The following is a 25927-nucleotide window of genomic DNA, read 5'->3' on the forward strand; positions in this document are numbered from 1 at the left end:
GCCTTTCCCCCTTGATCACTAATTGAGAAAATGCCTTACAGTTGGATCTCATGGAGGTATTTCCTCAACTGAAGCTCCTTTCTCTGTGATAACTCCAGCTGTGTCAAGTTGACACAAAAATAGCCAGTACACACACACACACACACACACACACACACACACACACACTGTAGCTTTACAGAACAGACAGTGAGAAGTAGGTTCTTAAGGAACTCCCAACCATACAGTATATGGTGCCATTAAGTGATGTAGATATGTTCAAACTAAGTGCAGACTCAGAGGCAGTGCTGACTGGACTCTAGTCTCTTAGATGATGTCAAGTGTGTGGAATGAGACTTGGCTTCAAGATCACCAGAAGACAGAACTAGAACCATGGGGAACGGTCAGGGTGGAGTTCCAGTAGTGGCTCCATGGAGAAAAAAATGGTCTAGCAGCCTCAGTGCTCTGGAAACAGCTGACCTTCCCATCAGTGAGGGCCAGCGACAGAAGATTGACAGCCAGGACTTAAAAAGGAGTCTGAATTTAGATATGAAGTCTGAATTTAGACAAGATACACACACTAACTGATGTACAGACTCCCCCAGGGACGGGGGCTTTTCTGAATTGTTCTGTTCAGTAGATTGTGCTTTTCAACCCCAGTATCCTGAATACTGCTCCTACCTGTATGTGATTAGAGGCAGTGCCCAGGCCCCAACATCAAGCATATGAGTTTCCCTCCATTGCCTTCTCAGGAGCCTTAGCTGTCTGCTCAGTTGACTCCGGTAGATTCCTGCTATGTGCAGGGGAGATCTTGGTGGGCTTGCTACTTAATTCGGCAAAGGCAGTAGTGCTATGTCTCTTGCTATTGCAGGATAAACCAGCTGCCTCCCTCATCTTGACTTCATTGGACAGGTCTAAGAATTCCTCTGTAACAAGCAACCCCTTATCTTCTAGGCCGCTGTGCCCGCTGTGGGGAAAATGTCGTTGGAGAAGGAACAGGATGTACTGCCATGGATCAGGTCTTCCACGTGGATTGCTTCACCTGCATTGTCTGTGATGTCAAGCTCCGAGGACAGCCTTTCTATGCTGTGGAGAAGAAGGCATACTGCGAGCCCTGCTACATTGTAAGTTGCCACATTAGGTCTTCATCTGCTCTGTCTTATTTGACCAAATACAAGTTACTCCATATAAATGTCACCATCAGTTCTTTGAAGTTCAAAAGATGTGTACACATGTAAATTGACATACTGTATTTTTTCTATATAATTACAGTTCATATGAGGTAAAAAATTGTGTTAGGAGGGAACTGCCTTTCAACTAAAGGTCAGCCAGAAAGCTGTCTTACCTGTGTTTTTCATTCATGTATATAGGAACAGTATGTTCTCTGTCATGTATATGAAGGATTCCTGTTCTCAGAGTCATACAGTCTTATCGTGCATTTGAAATCTCAGTATTTTAGGAAAGACTTAGCAGGTGGCAGAATTCAATGGCCTTCTAAACTTCTGGACTAATTATCTCTGCAGAATCATTTTACCTCCCTAACCCCCCAGGTTGTCTATGGTATAGAGAAACTCTTTATTATAAAGTATTAAAGAGAATGGCATTCTACTTCTGACCTGACCAACTAGAGATGGTTTTCTGTTTTAAAGAACAAAGCTATTTTTGAATAGCAAAGCTTAGTGACTAAAAATAAATAACATTTCCTTAGCATTTTATATGGCTACTTAATCTATTTAGCTACCTTCTGATAAAGTAGATTGCTTAATAAGAAAGCTTTATATCCAAAGTAAGTCCCTTTACTGTCATTCTGGTTTTGATCTATCTGTTGAACATATTCATGGCAAAGTAGGACTTTTTGCAAACCTAAAAATTAGTCACAGTCGCACCCTCTGTCAAGGCATTTCAACAGCAAAGGAACCTTGAGAATAAGGTACTGGGACTCAGAAATTTGTAGATCTCCAGAGTTTAATTTTATTGGAATTTCTGCCTTGGTTGATGTCTTAGCACTACTGCTACTGTGATGAGACACCATGACCAAAGGCAGCTTGTTTAGGAAACAGTTTATACTTCCAGGTAGTAGTCCATCACTGATGACAATGAGGGAAAGGCCATAGAAGGATGCTGCTTAGTGGCTTGCTCTCCATGGCTCCCTCAGCCTGATTTACTATAGAATATAGGACCACCAGCCCAAGGATGAGCTGAGCTCTTCCCCATTGACCACTAATGCAGAAAATGCCTTACAGAGTTGCCTACATCTAGATCTATGATGGCACTTTCTTCATTGAAGTTCCCTCTTTTCCAGTGACTCTAGCTTGTCTCAAGTTAACATAAAATTAAGCCAGCACAGTTGGTAACAAAATTCTGAAAACTCAAGTTCATTGAAACCCAAGGATGTGTAGCACAAAGAGCAGTTCTCCAGGACTGACATTTTCTATGTTCATGTAATATTACATTGCATCTCTTGGTTTCCATCTTACTTTGTTTTCCTTCCAGGAACAACTTAAACACATGCAGCAGCGTTATGATCCCATCAGCTAAAGCAGGTGGGAGAGAAAGGAACTGTTTTCGGGTCACTTGCCTAACTGCTCTCTTTAGAAGTGAGACTAGAGACACAGGCGTAGGGTGGCTTCTGGTTACTGTCAGTCAGAGTCAGGGCTGCATTAGTCACATTCCCTCCTTGTCCTGTGACTTGGGCAGTGCTGCATGTCATTAGTTGTTCAGACTATAACGATAAGCATAGCAGTGCCCTGTCTATCTGGAAGCAGCAGCATCTACAATAAGAAAAAGTCTAGTCAGCAAAATCTCACCTCTTACATCATGCAGCTCTTCAAGTGCCACCCTGTGAAATCATTGTTGAAAAGAGGAAGGCCTTTTATAATTCTGACCTCTTTTAAGTGGGCTGCACTTTCTAGCGACTCAGGACAGCCTTGTGCAATCGTTTATTGCTGCAAGTTTTGGCAGCAAAGTCAGCAAAGCCTCGTCCAGCCATCTAGCTCTCGTGTAGCAGGGAGCAGTAACTTTTTTATAGCTCCTGTTTGGTCCCTTTTAACTGTGCCACTGATCATTGCTACTGTAACAATGCTTCTGTGGAAGGCATCTTAAGCTGCTTATTTTTATGCTTTGTAAGCAAAGGTCTTACATAAAATACGGGGAAACTGTAACAGCATGCAGAGGACTTGAGTTTGAATTGAATTCAGTCAAAGCTTTCTGTCGTGGGCAAGTTACTTGCTCTTTCTAAGCCGTGGTTTTTCTTTCTCATCTATATACTGGACATGATGGGACATTTTTCCATAAGCTCCCTGAAGATGAAATGAGACAATCTTTGTAAGCACCCTTAGTCTACTGAGGAAAAGCTATTCAACAAATGTTGCATCTGTACTTAGTATTGTTAGATTTGGGAACCTGTTCACCATTCCATATGTGTGCGGTGAGACTCAGACTCACTTAGCTCAAGGAAGCTGTTTTGCTTCTTGGATATACCTATCTTCCATTTTTTGTTAATGTTTGCTTACCTTGTTGTACAACAAAGCTTTAGCTTCATGTTTTTAGTCATTTTCTATAGTGTGGCAGCTCAGAATCCAGACTCTATTATATGATCCTTGAGATTGTTTAAGACGCTGGCTCCCTCTGTTCTGGTTGTGTGTCATAGCACTCTGCACTTCAAGCAAGGCAGACTATCTGGGAAATATTTAATCATACACATGGAAGAGCTGAGTGAATTCAAATAATAGAGAACCTTACTATCCTTTCTGTGACTTCTCCCTCTCAGAAGACCCTGTTATTGAGGTCCTTGACTAATGGCCTCCTTTCATAGCTACCCAGAAAGGTTGAAATCTCAGAATTCAGTTATACTTTACCTAAAGGCCTTCTCTGTTCAGAATTGATTCCAGGATGCAGCATGGACCTCGTGCCCTTGACTGAGGTATTGACACTTCCAATTCCTTCGAAACGTTCTCAGTTCTGATAAGCTGCATGCTGAAAGAACAGAGAGACGAGGGAAACAGGAAGTGTGAATTAGAACAAGCTGCGTGGCAGGTGGACTTAATACAGGCAGCGCTAGGAGTGCTTGTCTCTCCAGGAGCTAAAGTTCTAGAACAGGAGACCCTGTCCATGGGAACCAGCTTCTTGTCACACGGCTGGACACAGGTGTCCCAAAGACATTGTGAACAAAGACAAGACAAGCAGGTCCCTGGGTGTCAGTCCATAGGACTCTTTTCTTTCTGTTCTTGTGTTTGGTTTGTTGTTACTTAATTGATGGAATAAGATATAATAAGAATACCTATTTTATTGCTTAATTGACTTAGTTAATTATTTCTCTGTAAGCACCAACCACTCACGCTTGACTCTTGATCCAGGAGTGAGGCCTCCCTCCTGTCAAACAAAACTTACATTTCCTTCTGAATTGGTTATTGATAAGACTAAAATCATATATAAATGTAATATTGTATACTCTGATATTCAGTGCCCAGTAATCTCATCGTATTTGGTTGATCACATTAGTTCTTTCCTGTGGTCTCTTGAGCTCTTATTTTTTGTGTATCTGCATCTGCAGTTGAACAGATTTGATTCAGTGTGGTGGTATAGCTCTCTTCACATGTATTTTACCTGTTTTCTGTCAAGTACCTGATATGAATATATGCACAGCATACTTCAGTGGCAATCTTCACTTTTAGCCTCTCATCTACTTAGATTTATAGTATATTTGTGAACTACCTTTTAAAGCAAAAATATATTTTCCATTCCTTTATCATTATATTATGCTTAAAGAAAATTGAGTGAAAATTTTATATCTTTAAAATAAAGAACAATTAAAATAAAAATAAAATAAAAAATAAATAAAATACTTTTAAAATAAAAGTAAAATAAAATAAATTTACAATTAAATTAAAATTTAAAAGTAACATAATTTTTAAAATGTAGTTTATTGTCTTGCTTAGGGTTTCCATTGCTGTAAAGAGACACCATGACCAAGCCCACTCTTATAAAGAACATTTAATTGGGGCTGGCTTACACTTTCAGAGGTGCAGTCCATTATCATCATGGTGGGAAGCATGGTAGCATCCAGGCAGGCATGGCACTGGGAAAGGAGCTGAGAGTTCTACATCTTGTTCTGAAGGCAAACATGAGGAGACTGTCTCACACATGGCTAGGAGGGGGGTTTCAAAGCCCACCCCGCACTAACACACTTCCTCCAACAAGGCCACACCTCCTGAATAGTGCCACTCTTTGAGCCAAGCATTCAAACCACCACAATTATCAACTCAAATTATCAACATCAGTAATTCTAGGACATTGCCTGCTGTTCTTAGTTTCGACCTAGAACACGTGATCCTCCTGCCCCAGTTTCATATAATATACCACCACACCTAACACTTTGAAATATTTCTTTTGAAAGCTGTTTCTAGTTGACAAGACTGTTACAATCAATGAGCTCATATATTAAACGATATGCTATTCCCTGTTAGATTTATTTAGATTCATTTGGGTCAATGTAATAAGTATATTATGTCCTAGTTATTTTAACTGATGCTTGTATCAGTAGTAGTAAATGATCTTGTAAATGACTCGTTTTGATTATGCTTATAGTTTTGAATAAATAAAAAGATAAAAATTAAGAGCACTTAAGTTTATTAGGAAGTAAAATGATTTAAATAGAATCCATCTACCTTGGTCCTATCTGTCTAGTTATAATGTTGGGTACATCATTTGCCTCCAAGTACCAGGGTGTTTTTGTTTTTAAATTAAAATTCCCTAATGTTATAGATAAGGAATGAGCAAGTGTGTTATTTTTGTATCATGAAACTATTGTCTGTCTAAGGGATTAATCTGCTGAGTGACCTTATTGTGATACGATGGAGAAGCTGCAGCCCACAATGGGCATGTTTCAGCTGCTGTTGCTATAGAAATATTGAAAGTAATTGGCTTGATAGGAAGAACACAGGGTCCATAGGAGATGAGTGCTTTGCTTACAGTCATTTGTGTTTTTAGGTATGAAGAGCATCAACAAGGAGTTTGAAACTCCTCTGGTTGAGACAGGCTTCCTTCTGAGCATTAATGTAACAAAGGAACACATGCTTTCTTCTTGGCAGTGTAAAGGAGCCTAGGCCTTGGGACATACACATCAGACGTCCTCAGGCAAAGTCTGTTTATGAAATGGTGATCCAGGATCCTCCACTGGGTCAGGGCTTTTGGACAGAGGAGCAGGCATTTTTATTACAATTGAGATCCTACAGACTAGCAGGCCTCTGAAAGTAGCAAGCCAGTCTCCTGGGAGACTAACTTGAAAGTACCAGAACTGGGCACATTAATAACCAATACATTAGCAGCCTTTTGCTCTCTTATGGCACTAAATGGTGAAGTTAAAGCAGTCTAGATTTTCAACTCCATTAAGATGTAGTTTTCTTGTACCTCTGCAGGAAAGCTGTCCTTTTATGTACTAACATTTGTCCTAATGGAATGTTTTAAAAGCAGGGCCCTGCGTGGGTGTTGGAAAAGGAACCAAAGAGTTGGGACAGAGTCTGAAAAATCCACATGAGCATTGCTCTCCCTAATCGCCCACCTCTGCTCTCATCAGCATGATGCTGCTTCTGCCTCCCTCGGTCTCCTACTGCACACACCACCTACACACTTAAACACATCCATTCCTGCTGTCTTACTGTCACCCCACCAGCACTCTCCCAATAAGGAAAAGGGTTCAAGAACGAGAAACATTGTTTTAAAAAACACTCTCCAATGAGGTTGACTGTATGAACCTGGGTGTAATCTCCCTCATTCCTGACCTCCCATATGGCACATCATGTCTATTGGAACTGTGATAGGCAAGGGGAGAGTATTAGACCTGGTTACAAATGAGGCTTTGATATGGTCAAAGGAAAAGGCAAAATGAAAACCAGAAAGCTTTCTTCTGACCTGGTCCTTATTTGTTATTATATTTACTTATCTTATTTATTTTATTTGCTTTATTTATTTACCATGCTGTTACCCTGAAAACGTACATTCATCCTTTTGAAAACACCAGAATGCTGCCACTCACTGGCCACTCACTTTCAAGTCACGGAAGCTTTCTGATCCCAAGATTTCATTTGATAGCAACCACTGACTTAATTGTGCCTTCTAGTATTATAGATAACAGGTAAAAAGCTATGACACCTGCTCTTCCCTTCAGTATCTACAAATCATGGAATCTCAATACAAACAGAATGCATTTATGTTTAGAGTTCAGTGTAGGCATAGTGATAAATGCCATCTGCCCAATGGTATAAGTGTATTTTTTAGTGGTTTCCTTTGTCTGTTGGTCTGAAAGGAGCCTTGGAAATATTGGTTCTGCTCCTTTTACTATCATTTCCAGTAGCAAGAAACTGAGGCTTGTACAACTCTAGTGTGATGGGATTTGTTTTATCTTATATTTTATTTTGTTCTTTTTTTTTTTTTAATGAAGGAAGGAAAGAAGACCTAAATGACTGGTTTTTCTCTATTGCCTTCTCTAGGTGGGGTCTGGGACTTTTGTGGGTTTGTTGTTCATTTTTTACATTTAATTCAAACTGGATTTAGGGATATATAACCTTGTCTTATTTTCGAGAATGTTGGGATCAAAATCGTCTTTTTAATGGTAGCGATTCTTTAAAAAATTAATATCTTTTAATATACAGTCATTAGAAGACTAGAAAAAGAAACATTATCAAATTCTCCCATGCCGTATCTGCAGTCTGCTGAACATCCATCTTCTACCTCTGTGCTTGTTTGCATGGTCATAACCATGGGGCTATAATAGCCTCTGATGTGGGTGACGCATGCCGAGTACTCTCACCTTACTTCCTAATTAGCTACTTGCTTAGTTCTATAATAGTGTATCAAACTTTGTTTTGTTCAGAAATGTTCCATGGGCATTCATAAAGAATATATATCCGCCGGGCGTGGTGGTGCACGCCTTTAATCCCAGCACTGGGGAGGCAGAGGCAGGCGGATTTCTGAGTTCGAGGCCAGCCTGGTCTACAAAGTGAGTTCCAGGACAGCCAGGGCTACACAGAGAAACCCTGTCTCGAAAAANCAAAAAAAAAAAAAAAAAAAAAAAGAATATATATCCTTTCTGAAGAGTGACTCCAAAAGAACTATTTTGTTAGATAAACACATTAATGAGAACATTCCAAGATCAGATGAAACTGTGGTAAACAAAGAGCCAGTAAAACTACTAATTGACGAAAAAATAGGATATAGGATCGTGCTCAGTGGTAATCTACTCACCTAGCACGTGTAAGGCAGGAAACAAAAAAGGAAACATGAAAAGGAGGGAAACAAAAAAAGAGAAAAATAAGCAAAGATAAATTAGCAAATTCTTATAATTCAAGTTATAGTATTTCAAGAGAATATTTTACAAAGTCAAATATCAATATCCTATAATATGAAAAGCAAAATACAATTTATGACAAAACTATCAGATTAACCAGAGGACATGACGTTATTTGTAAGCATTCCGTATCGCAGTAAGGATCAGACTTCTTCCCCTTCTGTAAGTATCGCTACACAGAGAAACCCTGTCTTGAAAAACCCAAAAATAAAACAAAACAAAACCAAGTCTCAGTGCACTGAAATATATAGCAAGCAATCCGGATGGATGATGAGGCGAAATGAAGACACCTGTTCTTTAGAAAGCACATTCCTTTCTGTCTTTGACCAATTAATTACAGGAGTTGGATAATACAATTAATAAGATTGATTGAATCAAGATACATTGACTGTATAATAAAGAAATTTATTTTCCCGATGCCCATAAAATATTTAGAAAAACATTTATCAAATCAAAATCTGAAAGGAAACTACATATGGTACACCAGTTTAGTCCTACATCTTGGGAGGCTGAAGTAGGTATGTTGCAAGTTCATGGCCACTCTTGATTACATAGGGAAACCCTGTCCAAAAGGAAAAAGCAAACAAATTCCGAAAGGGAACTGTAGATGAGTCCAACAGTTGACTAGCCAAGATAACAGCCGAGAAATGAAAAGTTAAGTAAATAAACACCCTGCTTGTGCAGACTGCTTCAACTATGGAAGGAAGATGATAATGCCTGCCAGACAGAGGGAGGTCTAAATCGCAGAAGCCACTGTAAGGAGAGTACAGAAAATAACTTGATGCTCATAGGAGATGCTGCTTAAAGAAGGGGTGGGATGCAGGCCATTCATGACAAGTTGTTGGTAACTGAAAAAAATTCTAGGATATTCTATAACAGTGAATTCAAGGCCAGCTGAGGTTAGAAAAGACCCTGTCTCATGGGGAAGGGTAAGAGGTGGGTGGGAATTAATGAATGTGGTACAAATAAATCTAGACAAATGTTACAAACTGTCGGGGTGAAAAAAAAAGTGTGGGCATAACTATAGACCATTTCCTCTCTCTCCACTGAACCTAGGCTCATTTGCTCTGAGTAAAATGTTTTAATCCTAGTACACTTTTTCTCAATGTGGCCTTGCTAACATGCACATAACCTTAAGTTCAATACCCATGCTTCATAAACCAGGTATGCTAGCACATACTTGTAACTACAGCCAGGGAGGTGAAGACAGGGTGATTAGGAGTTCAATGCCAGCCAGGGGTGCAGTAGACCTTCCCTCAAAAAAAAAAATCACATGTTTCATAGGAAAGATGCTTTTTCTGTAAATCTAAAATATGCAAGGGGGAAAAAAACCTCAAATAACCCCACCAATGTAGATGAAAGTCAGAAGTGCTACCTGAGAAAAGGCAAGGAAATGTCACTAACAGGGTTTCTCCTATCTTCAAAGAACAAATGATGCCTGCAGTGTCTCCACCCTGAGCCTTCTGAGACCCTAACTTAGCCTGCCTCAGGGAGGAAGTGCTAATCTAACTGCACAGGTGGAGAAATCCTAAGAGAAATGTTGAGTTCAGTGCTGTGTGATAAATTGGAGTGGTAAAGTGAATGCCACATAATAAAATATTCTCAATTATTTGATGAGTGCAATATTTGAACAATATTAGCAGCCTTTAAAATACTTGGTTTAAACTCATATAGCAAATTGGGGCAGGGAGAGAATATGAGTGTAATTCTCTCCATGGATACGTTTCACTGAAATGATACTTCATAAATTTGTTACAAATTTTTCAGGATTTAAATTTCTAAAGAGTGTGTGCGTGCTTGCATGTGTGTGATGGGTGTACCATGCTGGTGGATGCCAGAAAAGGGCATCAAATCCCCTAGAACTGGACTTACCAGTGTTTGTGAGCCTGGGTTCTAGGAATCAAACCCAAGTTCTTTGCAAGAGCAGCAAATATTCCTAACAGCCGAGCCATGTCTCCAGCCTATCATGCCTTCTTTTAAAAACAAGCAACCACCCCAGCACAAAGCCAGCTCTAAGTAAAATGAGGAAACTAGTTAAGTTGAATAAGGCCAGCCTTCCTACCCTCGAATCTAGGAATGTGCATGATCATCTCTTATATTTGTATTTTTCTAAACATGCTTTTTAACTTTTGAAGTGGGACAATGAAAACAAAAAGAAAAGAGAAAGCTAAATGCATATATGTTTGCATAATTATGTAGGGTTTTTTTTTTTGACACAGACATAACAAATAATATAAAGGTCTACATACCTGTTACCCAGTTTAACAACAAACTACTAGAAATGCACTGGATTCTTTGTTCTGATCACAGTCCCCAAACTTCCTTCTGTCATGCCCATGGGGTTCTAATGCACACCTCTAGCAATGTGTACTGCTGTTTGCATGCAGGGTTTCATAGCTGTAAATATAGAACATATAAATATTTATAGACAATGGCAGACTATAAAACATGATTAAATCTCAAGTGGTAGGACAAAGCCTAAAAAGCTGACAAGATAAAACTTACAAGGTTAGATTTAAAGAATACATGAGAGAGAGCCCTTCCATAAAAGCCATAAGAAAAACTGAGCAACTAGGCAACATTGGAAATTGTGTCTGTGTAATGGAATTTGGGGTGCTTTGGAGCCCACCTGACACTTGTATGCCACTCTTGGAGCCACTCATTCATAATCAGCAGTCTGTCCAATCTATGGCTACCTTTTCTAATGATATAGCTCTGTCCTCCTGTGGACACTGGGCAGTACTTTACTGACAAAGAAGCTGAAGCACATACCTCCTAGTTGATTGACCAGAGCAACAGGAAGTCCTTATTGATAACAGTTATAACATTTCCCCCTAACTCTTATCCCAAAGTATCCCAATTTCTATGGTATTTGAATAAGAACATTTCAAGCCCAGAAGGAACTAAAATTAAAGAAGTACTTTAATTCAGTACTGTTGTATTATGGCTGAAAAAGCTAACAGCCAGAGAAAGTTTGTTGATTTGCCTGAATTCACATGTTGGGCAATGGTAGAAGCATGAATAGAAACCATGAGCCTTGGTGGTACCTTCAGAGACCCTCCCTCTTTGGGAGAGTTTTGAAATAACTAAGCCTATGTGTCTACAGAGACAGAATGAACCCTGGGGAAAGCTGGACTCTGCCCACTTCAGTAGGACCGTGAACCAGGACAGCATTTGCTTCAGCTCTGACCAGAATGAAGGGTCTCGTATTTCCAGGTTCAGTGCCTCTGAAATGTTATGCTAGAACCTTCTTCCTGCCCCAGTTTGTTTATTTTTAAATGAAGCATGAACTCACCAGCCAGTGGTTGACAGAGTTTGGATGAATGTCAGCATCAGGCCACTGCAATAATGGTTTAAGATTATTTAATCCCATTACTTATACACTTCATTAGGCTGAGTGAATTGCTGGCTGTGGTTCAGCAAAGTTCCTACTTTAAAGATAAAGGATGGAAAGAGAATAGAAAAGGAGCCTTTTTATTCCTTGTTTTCTTTCTTATTCATCTTGCAGCTCTTAATGGACAGAAGGACAATAATTAGCCATCTACAGCATAACGTCTGCACTGCCGAAGCCCTCTGAACTGCTCTGCACCACCAGAACAAATAGTCCATAGCTTTAAATTTCCTATAAATAGAAAAAGAAAGGAGTGGGCTTGGAAGGGGGAGGAGGGACTAAGCTATAAAATTCTATCTTGAAAATCTGTCTGAAATGAGCTCCTGGGTCCTCAGTAATATAACCTTTCACTTGGGGTTGGAAAATACAAAAGCAAATGAGTTTAAAGATGGAGAAATTCAAATCACAACCAGCCCAAACAACCAGCTACCTACCATTCAGCATCTACTCTGTTTCTTTAGGTTCAGTTTCTGAACATATAGAATGACAGTTTCTCCTTACCTCTCATGATCACACAGTGAAAAAAACATTCGGAGAGGGGGGCTGAGCTAGAGTCAGTAAGGTGTGCGTTTGATTGTTTGTATGTGTATCTGTGTGTGTTTGAATTTCTTTTTTAATTGGGTAATTGCACCAGGCCAGAGTCCAAGGCCCATGAGCAAAGCCTTCAAAGGAGGTCTTCCTTGACTTGCCTCTCTAGCTCACATTGCCTTCCAGCCTCTGGCACACTACTGGACCCTGATGGTCTCAGAGCTCAGGGAATGTGAGGCCTTGAGGTCCCCAAAGCTTGATTTCTACAGCATGAGTCAAAGGTCATCTGCTTTCAATCACTGGCTGTGCTCATTAAACAAATATGTTCTATACCCTCTCAATTCCCCGTACAGGAGGACAAGAGCATAGCACCTTCTGTAAGCGGAGGGTCAAGGAAGGTCTGTAGTTTGTATGTATACAAAGATCTGAGATCCATGCCCTAGTCTTTGACCTCACATGAGAAATGACTCCAGGTTTCTTCTTTCCTCTCTTCCATGAGACTTGTTTCCAGTCGCCTCTTGTGAACATTGACCTTGGAAGCTTCTCTCTGCCCTGGTCTAGGCTGCTGGCTCCCTGTGTCTCTTCCCATCTCTCTCCCTCAAACATCTGAATTAAGCAGCCTTCAGAAACTTTTTTGGACAAGACTTTTAGCATTTTGTTGTTTTTCCTGAGGTTTTGCTTTTATTTTTTGAGAGAAAAAAAATGCTAACATGAAGTTAGCTGGGTAGTTAGCTAGGAAGGGTCTGGGAGGAATTATGAGAGGGGGTCAGAATAGCTGAAAATAGATTTTAAAAATTAGGTAAAATTAAAAAATAACTATGGGAAGTTTTTCAACTATATGTGGTTTCTCTTAAACATATAATGTCCTTTTTTACCAACAACTTCATAGGGCTGAACTTTACTATAAGTGATATAAAATGTGTGGCTTCTTGGCATATTCCTTAATGATGTAAATCCTAGTAGAATATATAAAGGCAGAGAGGTCACATGTGGCTCATCTCTGTTGGGCTTTATGGGGTTTTTTTCCCCAATGTTTATCACAGCAGGTGATCCTATCATTGCTTTGAGAGAGATGGAGTTTGGAAGGGGACAAGCTTCATGCCAATGTCTCCTCACAGGGTTTGGCTTATATCCTGTTTGTTTGCCCTCCGGTGCACTTGAACTTGAGACTCTCTGAAATGGAAGGGAACAGGAAAACTTGGCAACAGGAGCCTATGTGCAGTCATTGCTGGATGTAAATACGAACAATTGAGAGAGAAGGTGTGAGAGTGAAGCAGGCGGTCTAGTTTCCAGCCCCAAAACCATCACATGAGCTATGGTGTTCAAGGTCAAGTGCACAGATTTTCCCCACACAGCACAGTTGCCCGGAGTTTGATCAGAAGTTCTCTTATGTGCTGAATGTGACAGGCCAATTCCCTCCCATAACCCAGTTCACAAAACCAATAAGAAAGTTCATAGCTAGTTAACTTCCAGGACCCCTTTAGCACACTTCCCTGCAAAGGAAGGAGTGTCAGCCCCAGATGATGTCATCGTTCCTGCAGAGCAGGTTCCCTTTTCCTTATCTTACAGAGATGTAATATATGGGGAGTAACAATGCCTAACATGGGAAAATCTGCCTGAAACATCTCCATTGCATGAATGAACCAACTACTCTAAAGCAATCTGGATGTATTAAATGCATATATTTTGTGATATTTTGCATTGGACCAAGTATTTTTATATAAATAGTAAACACCTTCCTTAACAGTCATTACATGTTCTGAGTCCCTTAATGCTCTCAGAGATGGCTGAAGTAATTCAGAAGAATACAGTTGATGGTATGGATCAGTTGAAATGAAATCTTCTAAGATATATTCCTCTTGAAAGTAAATATTTATATTCTTCCAATTTAGCCAAATGACCTAAAAAGTTTTCTGTTGTAAAGCATAACATATGCAAGTAGTTCTCCAGCAAATAGAGGATAGTGAGTATATTTAGGCTCAAAGGGAAGAAGGAAGGAAATTCCGGTATCTTGGAGGGAAGTAAGTATTTTCTTTTTTTTTTTAATTTATTTATTAGGTATTTTCCTCGTTTACATTTTCAATGCTATCCCAAAAGTCCCCCATACCCACCCCCCAATCCCCTACCCACCCACTCCCCCTTTTTGGCCCTGGGGTTCCCCTGTACTGGGGCATATAAAGTTTTTTTTTTTTTTTTTGAGTAAGTATTTTCATGGTCAAAGCTGCCTGCAGGATGGGTCAGATGGCTGCTGTTATTCCCTCTGTTTTTACCCTCTTTTTATTAATAAGAACAGAATCAAGACATGAAATGAAACCATTTTGGAAAGCAATTAGACCAGATATCCCAGAATCTATATCTTAGCCCCACCCTTGTCTTTAAATAATCATCCCCTGCCATCAGATATGACCTTTTCTTCTCTTTGTCAGCAAGGCTCCCATGTCAGCTTTGAATTCTATTTCTGTTACCTACCTCGGCTTCGAGAACCTTCCTGATTGGCCTGTAGTTGAGGGTGTGCAATCTTTCTGTGCCCCCAGAGTGGCTGCCTTTGCTTCTGGGTATATCATTTACCTCTTTTAATACTTTTCTGTCTACTTCCCACATTGGTAGATGCTCTCTTTCCCTCACACATAGACAAGAGTGACATGGGAACCAGCTTGTTTTTCCTTATGTGTCTCTTCTCTGTGAAACCCCAAACCTAATTTCTAGTATCCAGAATAGTACCGGAAGCTGTACCTCTCATCCTAGGGGTAGCTCATTTGTTCTTTTTTTTTTTAATTAGGTATTTATTTCATTTACATTTCCAATGCTATCCCAAAAGTCCCCCACCTGCTCCCCCAACCACCCACTCCCACTTCTTGGCCCTGGCATTCCCCTCCCTGTACTGAGGCAGATAAAGTTTGCATGACCAATGGGCCTCTCTTTCCACTGATGGCTGACTAGGTCATCTTCTGCTACATATGCAGCTAGAGTAAAGAGCTCCGGGGTACTGGTTATTTCATATTGTTGTTCCACCTATAGGGTTGCAGATCCCTTTAGCTCCTTGGTTACTTTCTCTAGCTCCTCCATTGGGGGCCCTGTGATCCATCCAATAGCTGACTGTGAGCATCCACTTCTGTGTTTGCTAGGCCCTGGCGTAGTCTCACAAGAGACAGCTATATCTGGGTCCTTTCAGCAAAATCTTGCTAGTGTATGCAATGGTGTCAGCATTTGGAGGCTGATTATGGGATGGATCCCCGGATATGGCAGTCTCTAGATGGTCCATCCTTTCATTTGATCTTAACAGCTATTATAAAACAAATACAAGCATCAGAGCGGCAGCAAAGCTAACCATAACGAAACAGTGTAACCAGCGGCTATGGAGCCTTTAGAGAAGGTAGGCTCTGACTCAACAGCAGTCACTTGCCTTCAATGGGCCTTTAAGCATTAAGTCCACAGATTGGTCCGCCCTGGTTCTCTCCTCTTCCTGGGGTGCTGCCATCTGAGCACTCACTATCATACATGCCTGCCACCAGTTAGAACCGACTTGCACCAGATGTTCCTTGCTATAACAGACTAAAATCAGAGTCAGACCAAACCTCCGTTTCCTCGGTTGCCCAATGAGGTGTGTTGGTCATAGGCACAAGGAGCATTACTAACCCACAGAATCAGAAACAAATAGCAATTAGCTGCACCTTTTGACCATAGGTTGATCGATGTATTATCAGTCCTGTTGTGGGGTAGAAACCACAACTCTACCCTCCTAGTCATAGGAACCGACTAATCACTTAACGAGCTCTCAGCCAGCGTCCTCTTAACTCAGCCAGCATCCTCTTAACCTGGCTTTCTTCAGCTCACCACGGGGATGGCACTGGGGTGAAGGTATTGTAGGGCTGCTACATTTTCTCATCAGTATATATTATTCCTTGCTAGTTCTTATCATATTGTGAAGAAAACAAGAAAAATATTGTTAGGGAATTAGTGCAGGGTTCTATGAAATTGTTCAGAAATTGGCACAGTTGGCAGGAAATGGCCCTGAATCTGGCTGGACAGTGCCATTTCAGCAAAGGAGCTGGCATAACACCGTGTTCACCCATAAAGTCCTTCTTGTCAAAGTGTCTTATGGAATTAACTCCTCATGCACGGATCAATAAACCTCACCAATTTGCCAATGTAATTAAGAGGTAGCAGATTAAGCATTACTAATTAAGCTCAAAGTGTAATAGAATGAAGAAGGTTATTTTTGTGAATTGTGCTGCTGGAGTTTTGTCAAGGATGTTGCAATTTTTATAGAGGATACTCTAGGGCAGGTTGGGAAGACAGTCTCCACTACTTTGAGGGGAAGGAGCATTTAACCTTATGTATTTTAAGTCATTGCAAGTTTTTATAACTAAAGAGTGAACGGGGCATCAGCTGTGAGGGGCGTAGAATGCACCCAAGCCAGCTCCTGCATTGGAATGTAGAGCACAGCAGACTTGGCTGTGCTCTAGCAGAGCACTTGAGATACTGAGAAGGGTCAGACAAACAACAAAGTAAGACAAAGCTATCTGACTTAAGCTCCAGAGATCCAGGCCCTGCAAAGAGATCAGAGAAAAGTACAAGTCCTGCCCTGGGGCCACGGGAAAGCTGACCAGCATCAAAGAACACCAGGATGGGTTGCATTTGACCATTTGACCTGGGCCTACAAAACCAGCTTATTATTCAATATTTCCAGGAAATAATAACTTGGTTCCCAATTGCTGATGGATAAGTATAGAGGAGAAAAAGTTTCTTCCCACCCTCTGAAGGAGTAACACTTGCATCCATGAAATATCCTCAGAGTTGACAGATAACCAGGAGAAAGTTGAAGTTTATTAAGTACATGGGACAGGACAGGAAAGTGACTACCCAAGGAAACTCCTTTACCCTTCTCTTAGAGGATGAACAAGCTATAGGCTGCTTACTAAAGAATAATGAACTTTTAGAAGAATAGAGCCTAGCCTATGGTCAGCTGTGGGGCTCTGTTGAATTCCAGTCTCTATTCCTTTGATAATGTTTATATTCCCTGGTTAATGAGATTCCCAGGGAAGCAACCCATGACAGTTGTCTTCCTTTTGGACTTAGTCAAATAAACTAACCAGAAGAAGGTGGACCTGCAGAGAAAGAAGGAGGTGGACACTGTGGTCTTTAAGTGTCCAGTCTCTTTCTTCTACTCAAAGTCTACAGCATATCAAAGCACCATAATTTGGGGCATTATTTCCTAAGGCCCATCCCTGGCAGCTTGTTCCCTGTCTATGTTAATTATATACCCTTGAACACATAACCAATTGCTCAGTATAATAATATCTTATACTTGAATTCATGTACCCAAAGTATGTTCAAAGTTGTTTTTCCTTTGATATGTATAGCAATCCCATAAAGCAGGTGTTTTCTAGGATAGATGTGTAAGAACCAAGGCCCTGTGAAAATACCCAATAACTCATCACTGAGGATGGGGCTTTGATGTTCATTGTCTGACTGGGAGTCCACTTTTCTCATCTTTGTAGCTTAGTTGCCTGCCTAAATGGCTCAACCCATAAAGTCCACCAAATGTAAATCCTAATGTCCCAATCTGTGAAGTACGCCTTACAAAGCACCTTCTGTACTCTAGATTTTTAAAAGAAACCACAGTCTTTGTTAAATATGGTTAATAGACCATCGATTGGATAGTAGAAATTAAAATTCAATACCATATGTGCATAAACTGTCTTCAGAGCTGGGCAGTGGGTAGGGATATGGAAGAATGTGGGGATGAGTTTTTGCAGTTGATCTAAGCATGACAGAGTCTGCCAAGCGTACCTGTGTTGCCATGTTCTTTGTCTCCACATTACCTGGGGCCATGTGCGTGAGCTTAACCTCTGCTGACCTTCCTTTCAGAGCAGTTGGAGATGCAGTGATCATCCCTCTAACTTCCAAATCACTGTGGAGGTTTTCTCTTGACCCTTGAGCATAGCACAAGATAATTTAGGATTTGGTGTTAAGGCTTTAAGATTATTTGTAAGGAAAATAAATAACTTTACGATAGTTATACTTCCCAGTGGCCTCCACCTGAAGGGTGGGATCTCAATAGCATGTAGTGGCTAAGAACATCTTTGTCGCCTACTTTAAGGAAATCTGTCCTTAAGAGAAGTTGAGATTGATTTTGTCAATTTTACAAGGTTGGAATTCTACCAGGAAACTACATTCTAGTTCACTTTATTTTGGTCATTTGGAACTATAAGGATGTTTCATAGTTCTTTTCTATACTTATCCATGTTCTGAACTCTTTCTACCAGGCATTTTGAGCAAATGTTTTCCAAAAACATTAGTGGTAAGTTCTTTGCATCTGAAGCGATTATAAGGTGTGGTGGGTCTACTTCGGGGTTAAGTTGGAGATCCAAGACATTCTTTCTAGCAGAAGCTCCCTGTTAGGCTGAGCCTCAGCATCTGTGCACATGTGCAAATGTGTAAAACAGGTTTGCATTACCAACCACCAAAACACACATCCCTGTGCCCACACAGACATGCGGAAGCCAAGCCAACTGGGAAACAGTTATCTGCCTTGAGGGGAATCTAAAACCTAACTCATCGTAAAAACATATTTTTTTAAAAGATACAGGCAAATGTATAAACAGACACTACAGCACTAATTTATCAACCAAGCAAGTTTAAGTGGGACAAGATAAAAAGAAACTGTAATTTAAATTTTTTTCTGTATGGTACTTGTGTGTAAGTGTGTGTGTGTGTGTGTGTGTGTGTGTAGGAATGTATTGAATTTGAAAGTAATTTATGGAAAGTGCTGCTACCATGGTATTTCAAATGCTCCACAATTTGAATTTAAACGACTCAATGGGATCATTAAGATTATTATGCATGTTTTCCAAAGACTTTCAAATGACAATTTTAAAAAATGGATGCCCTTTAAAAACCAAAGAATGTTATTGCACTTGTATAGATTGATGCAGCTTAAAGTAATTGCCACCGCCCCTTCTGAGCAAGTACCTGATGATAGCTGTTCAAGAGACATGGGTATTAGAGAGGTGCCAAGCTGCACACGCATCCGTTGATAAGTAAAACCGGATTATAGAGTAGACTTTATGGACAAAGACTTATTTCATTTAGTAAAACTGACAGCATAAAACTGGGAAAGGATAAAGTGTTCAGCATCAGTGTGAATTAATGCCGGGCTCAAGCCCAGAGATTGTGACAGCAGAGGCTCCCAGAGTGAGCTCCAAAAGGAAGGCTCCCTCAAACTCAGTACTTCTGCCCTTTGTTCCCTTTGTATGGGTGGGTGGCCTTCTACTGTTTGCCTCTTACCCAGTGAACAACATACCAGGGTAGGAGGGATATTTAAGCATTTTTCAAAAGCAAGGGTGGTTGTTTGGTTGCTTTTGCCAATAAACTTATTATTTTAATTTAAAAACTAAGTTGTAATTGTGATCATTGGAAATATGCTAGTCCTTTGGTTGTCTGGGTTTTGGATTTTTGAGACAGTGTCTTACTGTGTAGCCCAGCATTAGGTTATTATAGCCTAATAGCCACATCTGCCTTGAACTTATGTACGGAACACACTGTACAGCAATACAGAGGAACATGGTTGTTCCTTTCCACACTGTTAGAATTTTATTGACTTTGCAAACAACATCAGTTTCCTAGGCTGCAATTTACAAAGCAGTCTCAGTTTCCCATGATAGCTAGCAGTTGGCAAACACAGTTCTTTTATTCCAATCATAATTACTAATATTAACTCCTGGATCACATGTTACACTTCCTACAGTAATTATATGTATATTGGAAGGTTACAGAATGACTACTAAAAGGTTAAAGAGGCTGCTGAGTTCAAAGGGGTCTTGATGGGAGCAGAGGTGGAGGGCTGATCCTGATTCAGAGAGTCACTGCGGGTGGTTAGATGAGCTACTGAGGAATCCAGTTGAAGAATTATTGAAGGTTCAGAGCCTAGCAGCAGTAGCATCCCACGTGATCCTGACCCCTCTCTGCTGCTGAAAAAGCTCAGTTGGTAGAGTGTTTGCTCAGCACTGTAGTGGTATGTAAGCCTAGAACCCTAGGATTTGGGAGGTGGAGGCAGAGGATTAAGAAGTTCCAGGTTATCTTCAGCTATATAGTGAGCTTAAGACCACCTTGGCACATACATGACCCTTTAAAGTTGAAAGAAAATCTGATAACTCGTCTCTTCATTCAAGTGGAATCATTCTGAATACAGACCCCGCTGCTTCCTGTTGTGTAAGATGAAATGATAGAGACTAAGGTCCTTCAGATTTCTGCAAGTATTTCTTCCTATTAAGGGAGGCTGATTAAAAAAAAAAAGTGGTTCTAATTTTGTTGGGTTGTCACAAATACTACATGAGTTCATCTGTGTTAAGCGGCCAGCACAGTGTCCCCCTCCTGATTGGGCCCCTGTAAATTCTGACTGTCATTATTGACTTTAACCCTGGAAACACCTATCACATCACATATTTTATAGCAAGTAGATTGATTATAAGTATACTGTGAGCATTTGTCTCGTGTTGACATCCTTTGCTTTTCCCTCCTGTTCCACTCTCCTGGCAGTACTTCAACCTGGATGAATGCACTACTTGTATTTTGCTTGCCAAAGCAGCTGACTATTGTGAGAGAAAACCATGCAGCCAGGCATGGTGATGTCATCGTACATTCTGATCAACCTAGAGCTGGGCCTCAGTCCACTCTGCATTCCTTCTTTCTGCTCCCAAGTGGTTCATAAATCTCACTTTCTTACCCAGTTTCTATCTGCCTCATCCCTACTCCTTTCTTAAGGGATGTTTTTGCCTCATTCTTCACAGTGACGATGGAAACTTCCAGAAGAAACTCCCTTAGCTACTATCTTAGCTGGTGCTGTAAAGAGACACCATGACCATGGCAACTCTTAACATAGAAAGCACTTAATTGGGGCTGGCTTGTAGTTTCAGAGGTTTAGTTCATTATCATGACAGGGACTGTGGTGGCACATAGGCAGATTTGTTGCTGGGAAAGTAGCTGAGCTTTGTATATCTGGATCTGCAGGCAGCAAGAAGAGAAACCTCAAAGCCAGTTCTCAGTGACACACTTTATCCAACAAGGCCACACCTAATCCCTTGAAATAGTGCTTCTCCCTAGTGACCAAGGATTCAAATCTATGAGCCACTGGGGCCATTCTCAATCTAACCACCACAACCACTGCTATCAAAATCTTATCCCTTATTGCCCATTTGATTGTCGTATGTTTTAAGCCCACTGTTTTCTGCCTTCTGGGAGTCAGAGATGAAAGGACAAGGATGCAATTCCACTGATTCTTACTGTGTGTATGCCTTCTACCCCATCAGTTACATTCCTTATCCTGCATTTCCTTCCTTCTCTGCCACATCTCTCATTCTCCTCAATGATATCGGATGTGTCTGTTATCACCTATATTTTGCCTCAGTGTTTTCCTTCCTCTTGCCTACTGTTTTCTGCACTCCTTCACAGGTACCGTTTAAAAGTAGGCTGTTAAAAATCTGCCCCATTATCTTCCTTCCTGCCTTCCTCCCATCCCCGCCACGCCCATGTTGATGACACTGACATATGAGACTCCCATTTCACATGATCATGATGGACAGTCATTTCATCCAAGGTCTCCTCCCATCTCCCCTGGCACTCGAAGTCTCCTAGTTGGCTTTATAATCCCTCTCCTCTGCATTCTCTCTTTGTTTATACACTGCTTCATGACCTCTCTGTGGTTCTGTTTTTGGGGATTCGTATGTACTTCATTTGTCTCTTTAGTCTTATTTCTTCCCAAACTTATAAATGTTATCATCATTGACAGTTTCAAAGAAATTCCCTAATGGTATGTATTTATTCTAGCCATTCTGATAAACATATGATAGCGCCTTATTGCAGTTTAAGTTTCCAATACTGTAGTAGTGAATACAGTTAAAAATCAGTGCTTGGGAGGATGTGGGAAACCTGGATCATTCGTGCTTTGCAAGTAAATGCCAAATGGCTGCTCGCTTTGGCATCAGTCAGGAGTTTCTTTTGAAAGTATACCTGCCACTGGGCTCTGACTCAGAAGTTGTATGCCTAAGCATCTGCTCCAGACAAACAAACAAACAGTCTAAAGGCTTCTGTTCATTCAACACTGTATTCATAGCTGCCATGTTCATTGCAGCCCCAGCACTGAACCATTTCAGATGTTCTTTAACAGGTCAATATTTCACCTTCTTATGCTGGAGTACTGTTGAGCAATGAAAAGGGACTAAGGAGAATTATGCTTAGTGAAAGGCCAGAATCCAGCAAGATCACACACTCTGCAATTCTGTGTATAGCACTCTTCAAGTAACATTGTAGAAATGGAGACAACATTAGTGGTTGTCAGAGGTGAGGAATAGACAGTTCTCTAGTTAAGATTTTGGGACTAACCACAAAAGGCAACAAAGGGACCACTGTAGTGATGGAGCTGGTCTGAATCTTGACTGTGGTGGCATAGTTTTCAAGCTATGTTGGTGATCAAATTACATAGAACTAAATGTACACATGCATGTGGACATAAGTATGTATATGTCCACACAAGTATATGTTCACACGCAAGTAAGTGAACACAAGCAGAGCTGGTCATATCTGGGCGAGACTAACAACTTGTCTCAACATATTATACTGGCTTTGACGCTGCACTAAAGTTAAGTCTTTTCCCAGCAAGATAAAGGGCAGATAGCCTTCAGATCCTATGAATCAGTAGTAATCAGACTAGCCAACTTTTAATTATTGTAAAGGATATTTACATATTTAAAATACAAATGTTTCCTTTGACTACAGAAATAAGTTAATATGGTATAAACAAAAGTGAACTTAAAAATCATTTCCTGTCTTCTTACCCCACAGGCCATAACATTTTCTGCCACCTCTTTGATGCTAAATACATTGAAGCCTTTTAATCTTTTTTAATTTTTTTTGAGAAGCTCATACATGTATGTATAAATACTGTATTTACATTTCCATACCTTTTTCTGTCTTTTTTAATCCCCTATGTTCTCTTCCCATTCTCTCTCAAATTTATGATGTTTTCTACTTGAATTATTATTACACACACACACACACACACACACACACACACACATGCTGCTGAATCTATTTGGTGTTGTGTACACACACACACCAATCTTTTAAAAAATGGACACTTCATCTTCCCTCTGGGACTGAACAAATCTTTTCCCTTCATAGACCATGCAACCTTTCCTACTGTATCCTCACCTCTAGCCAAGAACTCCTAAAAATTAGAAAACTCTGGAGATCTTAGTCTCCCAGAACCCTATGTGATAGCCTCTTCTTTGCCCCCATCAAAATATCTAGAAGTCTCTATTTCAATTGCCTATTTATTTTCTAGGTACCCAATCAGTAATAAACTTCCCCTGGGGCAGAAGGACTCAAATTTGTTTTATATTCTTTGGGCAGTAGTTGGGATCAAGCCTGGGACCTTCAGCATGGCAGGCAAGCACTCACACCTAACTTCAGTTTCTGAGTGCTTCTTTACCAAGGGGCAAGAAGTGAAAAGTTCTGAATGAATATGAGGCAAAGAACTAGGATTGATCCTCCCTCCCCCCCCCCCCCCCCCCTCTCTCTCTCTCTCTCTCTCTCTCTCTCTCTCTCTCTCTCGTATTGCTATGAGGTAAGTTGTTGTGTGCTTGTTAAGTGTTTCCACAACCCAGCTACATGAAATTGCATTTCTAAGCCTCTTAGTCATTTCCTATGAATGTTGCCAAAATTATTTTCAGTTTGCTTTTACATTCTCTCTATCTCCCCCACATTGTGTAGACTAGAATAAAACAATGTCTAACTAGCACTGACTGGTTTGTGAGGACTGGGGTTGATTGGGGTAGGAGGGAGAGAAGGGAAGTTAGGCTAAGAGTAATTAGGAATATATATGTATATATGTATCTATACATATATACACACATATATACAAATGTACATGCATACACACACACATATATGAAATTCTTAAGGAACAAATTTAATTAATAGAGGATAGTTTAAACTCCCCTCCCTTTTTGGTATGAGGCTAGCTGCTCATAAAGAAAACAAAACTAAAGAATAGAAGTGAATCATGATGTGGGGAAAGTCCAGGGACTGTAAGTGATGAGTGCCTCTAGTGCCTCTGGTGGGCACAGGTCCACATCTCAAACAGCCCAGCTGTTGTAGCCGTTAGCTTCCCTTAAGGGGCTGGCTGACAGAAGGAAATTGATGTTGCTTTTGAGGGAACAGAACAGCAAATGTAAAGATAATCAGGCCTTCCTCTATCCTAGTGAGAAAAACTGAGGCCAAACCCCAGGTGATGTAGCTACTCACTTCACTGCTATGCAGAAGCACAGGTAACCAGCAGTGTGCCCCGCTGAGGCCCATGTTTTCCTTTGTGGCATGTGTGTGGCATTCATTAGGAATAGGATATTCATACTCGGGCTCTCTTGGAAGCCACCCCACTCCTGTGCAGAGGCAGCTTTTCTGCCTCTCTGTCCAGTCACCAAGAGAACCTTTGGGAAGCTGCATCCTCCTGTGCAGATCAATATGGCAGATCCTGGGCACAGCTGGAACCTTCATGAACTCACATTGCCTTTACCTACCAGGGACTTTATTTTTATTCTTGTCTTGTATGGTAGATTTACAAAGTGTATAATTTCCCTTGCAGGACAGGAGACTGTTATTTCTGTCCTTCCTTCCTTCCTTCCTTCCTTCCTTCCTTCCTTCCTTCCTTCCTTCCTTCCTTTTTATGGTTATATTTGGTGCTGGTTTCTATAGGTATTGTTTTATTTTGTTTTGTTTTGTTTTGTTTTGTTTTGTTTTGTTTTGTTTTGTTTTGAGACAGGGTTTCATTATGTAGCCCAGGCTTGTCCATAACACTCAATCCTTTTGTCTCTGCCTGGTGTGCATTAACACTACAGGTATGCACCACCATGCCCAGCCAGGAGTCCTTTTCTTAGCTGACATCCAGGCGGCCTTTCTCAGAGATTTTTCATGAACCTCTGGCTGAGACTACAAGGGCCGAAGTCACAAGAAAGGATAGCATCATTCAGGAAATAGAATGAGCCTGGGTTTTTTTTTTAAAGATTTATTTATTTATTTATTATATGTAAGTACAGACACTCTAGAAGAGGGCACCAGATCTTGTTACGGATGGTTGTGAGCCACCATGTGGTTGCTGGGATTTGAACTCTGGACCTTCGGAAGAGCAGTCGGGTGCTCTTACCCACTGAGCCATCTCACCAGCCCCAGAGCCTGGTTTTAAGAAGCGTTTTGGATAGGCCTCCTAAGCAATATTGCCTTGTATCGTCTACTACAGTACTTACACACGGTGCTTTACATTAGTAGTTGGCAGTTCTCGATGTGTGTTCAGTGTTTCTGACCTCTAGCTGTATTTGAATTAACATGGGAATTTTCATTTTTTAATTCTGGTACTGAGGTCTATATCCTTGATCAATTGAACCAGACTTTCAAGTTTGAGGCCTGACATTGACAGTTTAGCATTGTTTTGAATCACATAACAATAAAATATCGTATAAAACCTTTGGGGTGGGGAGGCCTAGGTTGATTGAGGGTCTAATCTAAATGAATGGTCAGCAGAGTTTGAATGACTCAGGTACTGTCTTCTGCCACTGTCTTGCTCTCAATTTATATTTTGTTGGGCTCAGTAGGACAAGGATGGAGCAAAGAAAAGAAAGCAACCTTTTCCG

General features: G+C 40.6%; 1 protein-coding gene across 10 annotated transcripts in view; it reads left to right on the forward strand.

Annotated features, from left to right (window-relative positions):
* Lpp (LIM domain containing preferred translocation partner in lipoma) overlaps positions 1-25927 on the forward strand; it is a 590743-nt gene that overhangs the window by 493865 nt on the left and 70951 nt on the right. For all 10 annotated transcript variants that reach the window (XM_021185104.2, XM_029470450.1, XM_029470446.1 and 7 more), the window contains one exon: positions 934-1103. In XM_021185104.2, coding sequence (XP_021040763.1) covers positions 934-1103 — 170 coding nt within the window. The remainder of the gene's footprint in view (positions 1-933; positions 1104-25927) is intronic.

Source organism: Mus caroli, chromosome 16 (assembly GCF_900094665.2).
Source record: "Mus caroli chromosome 16, CAROLI_EIJ_v1.1, whole genome shotgun sequence".
Taxonomy (NCBI): domain Eukaryota; kingdom Metazoa; phylum Chordata; class Mammalia; order Rodentia; family Muridae; genus Mus; species Mus caroli.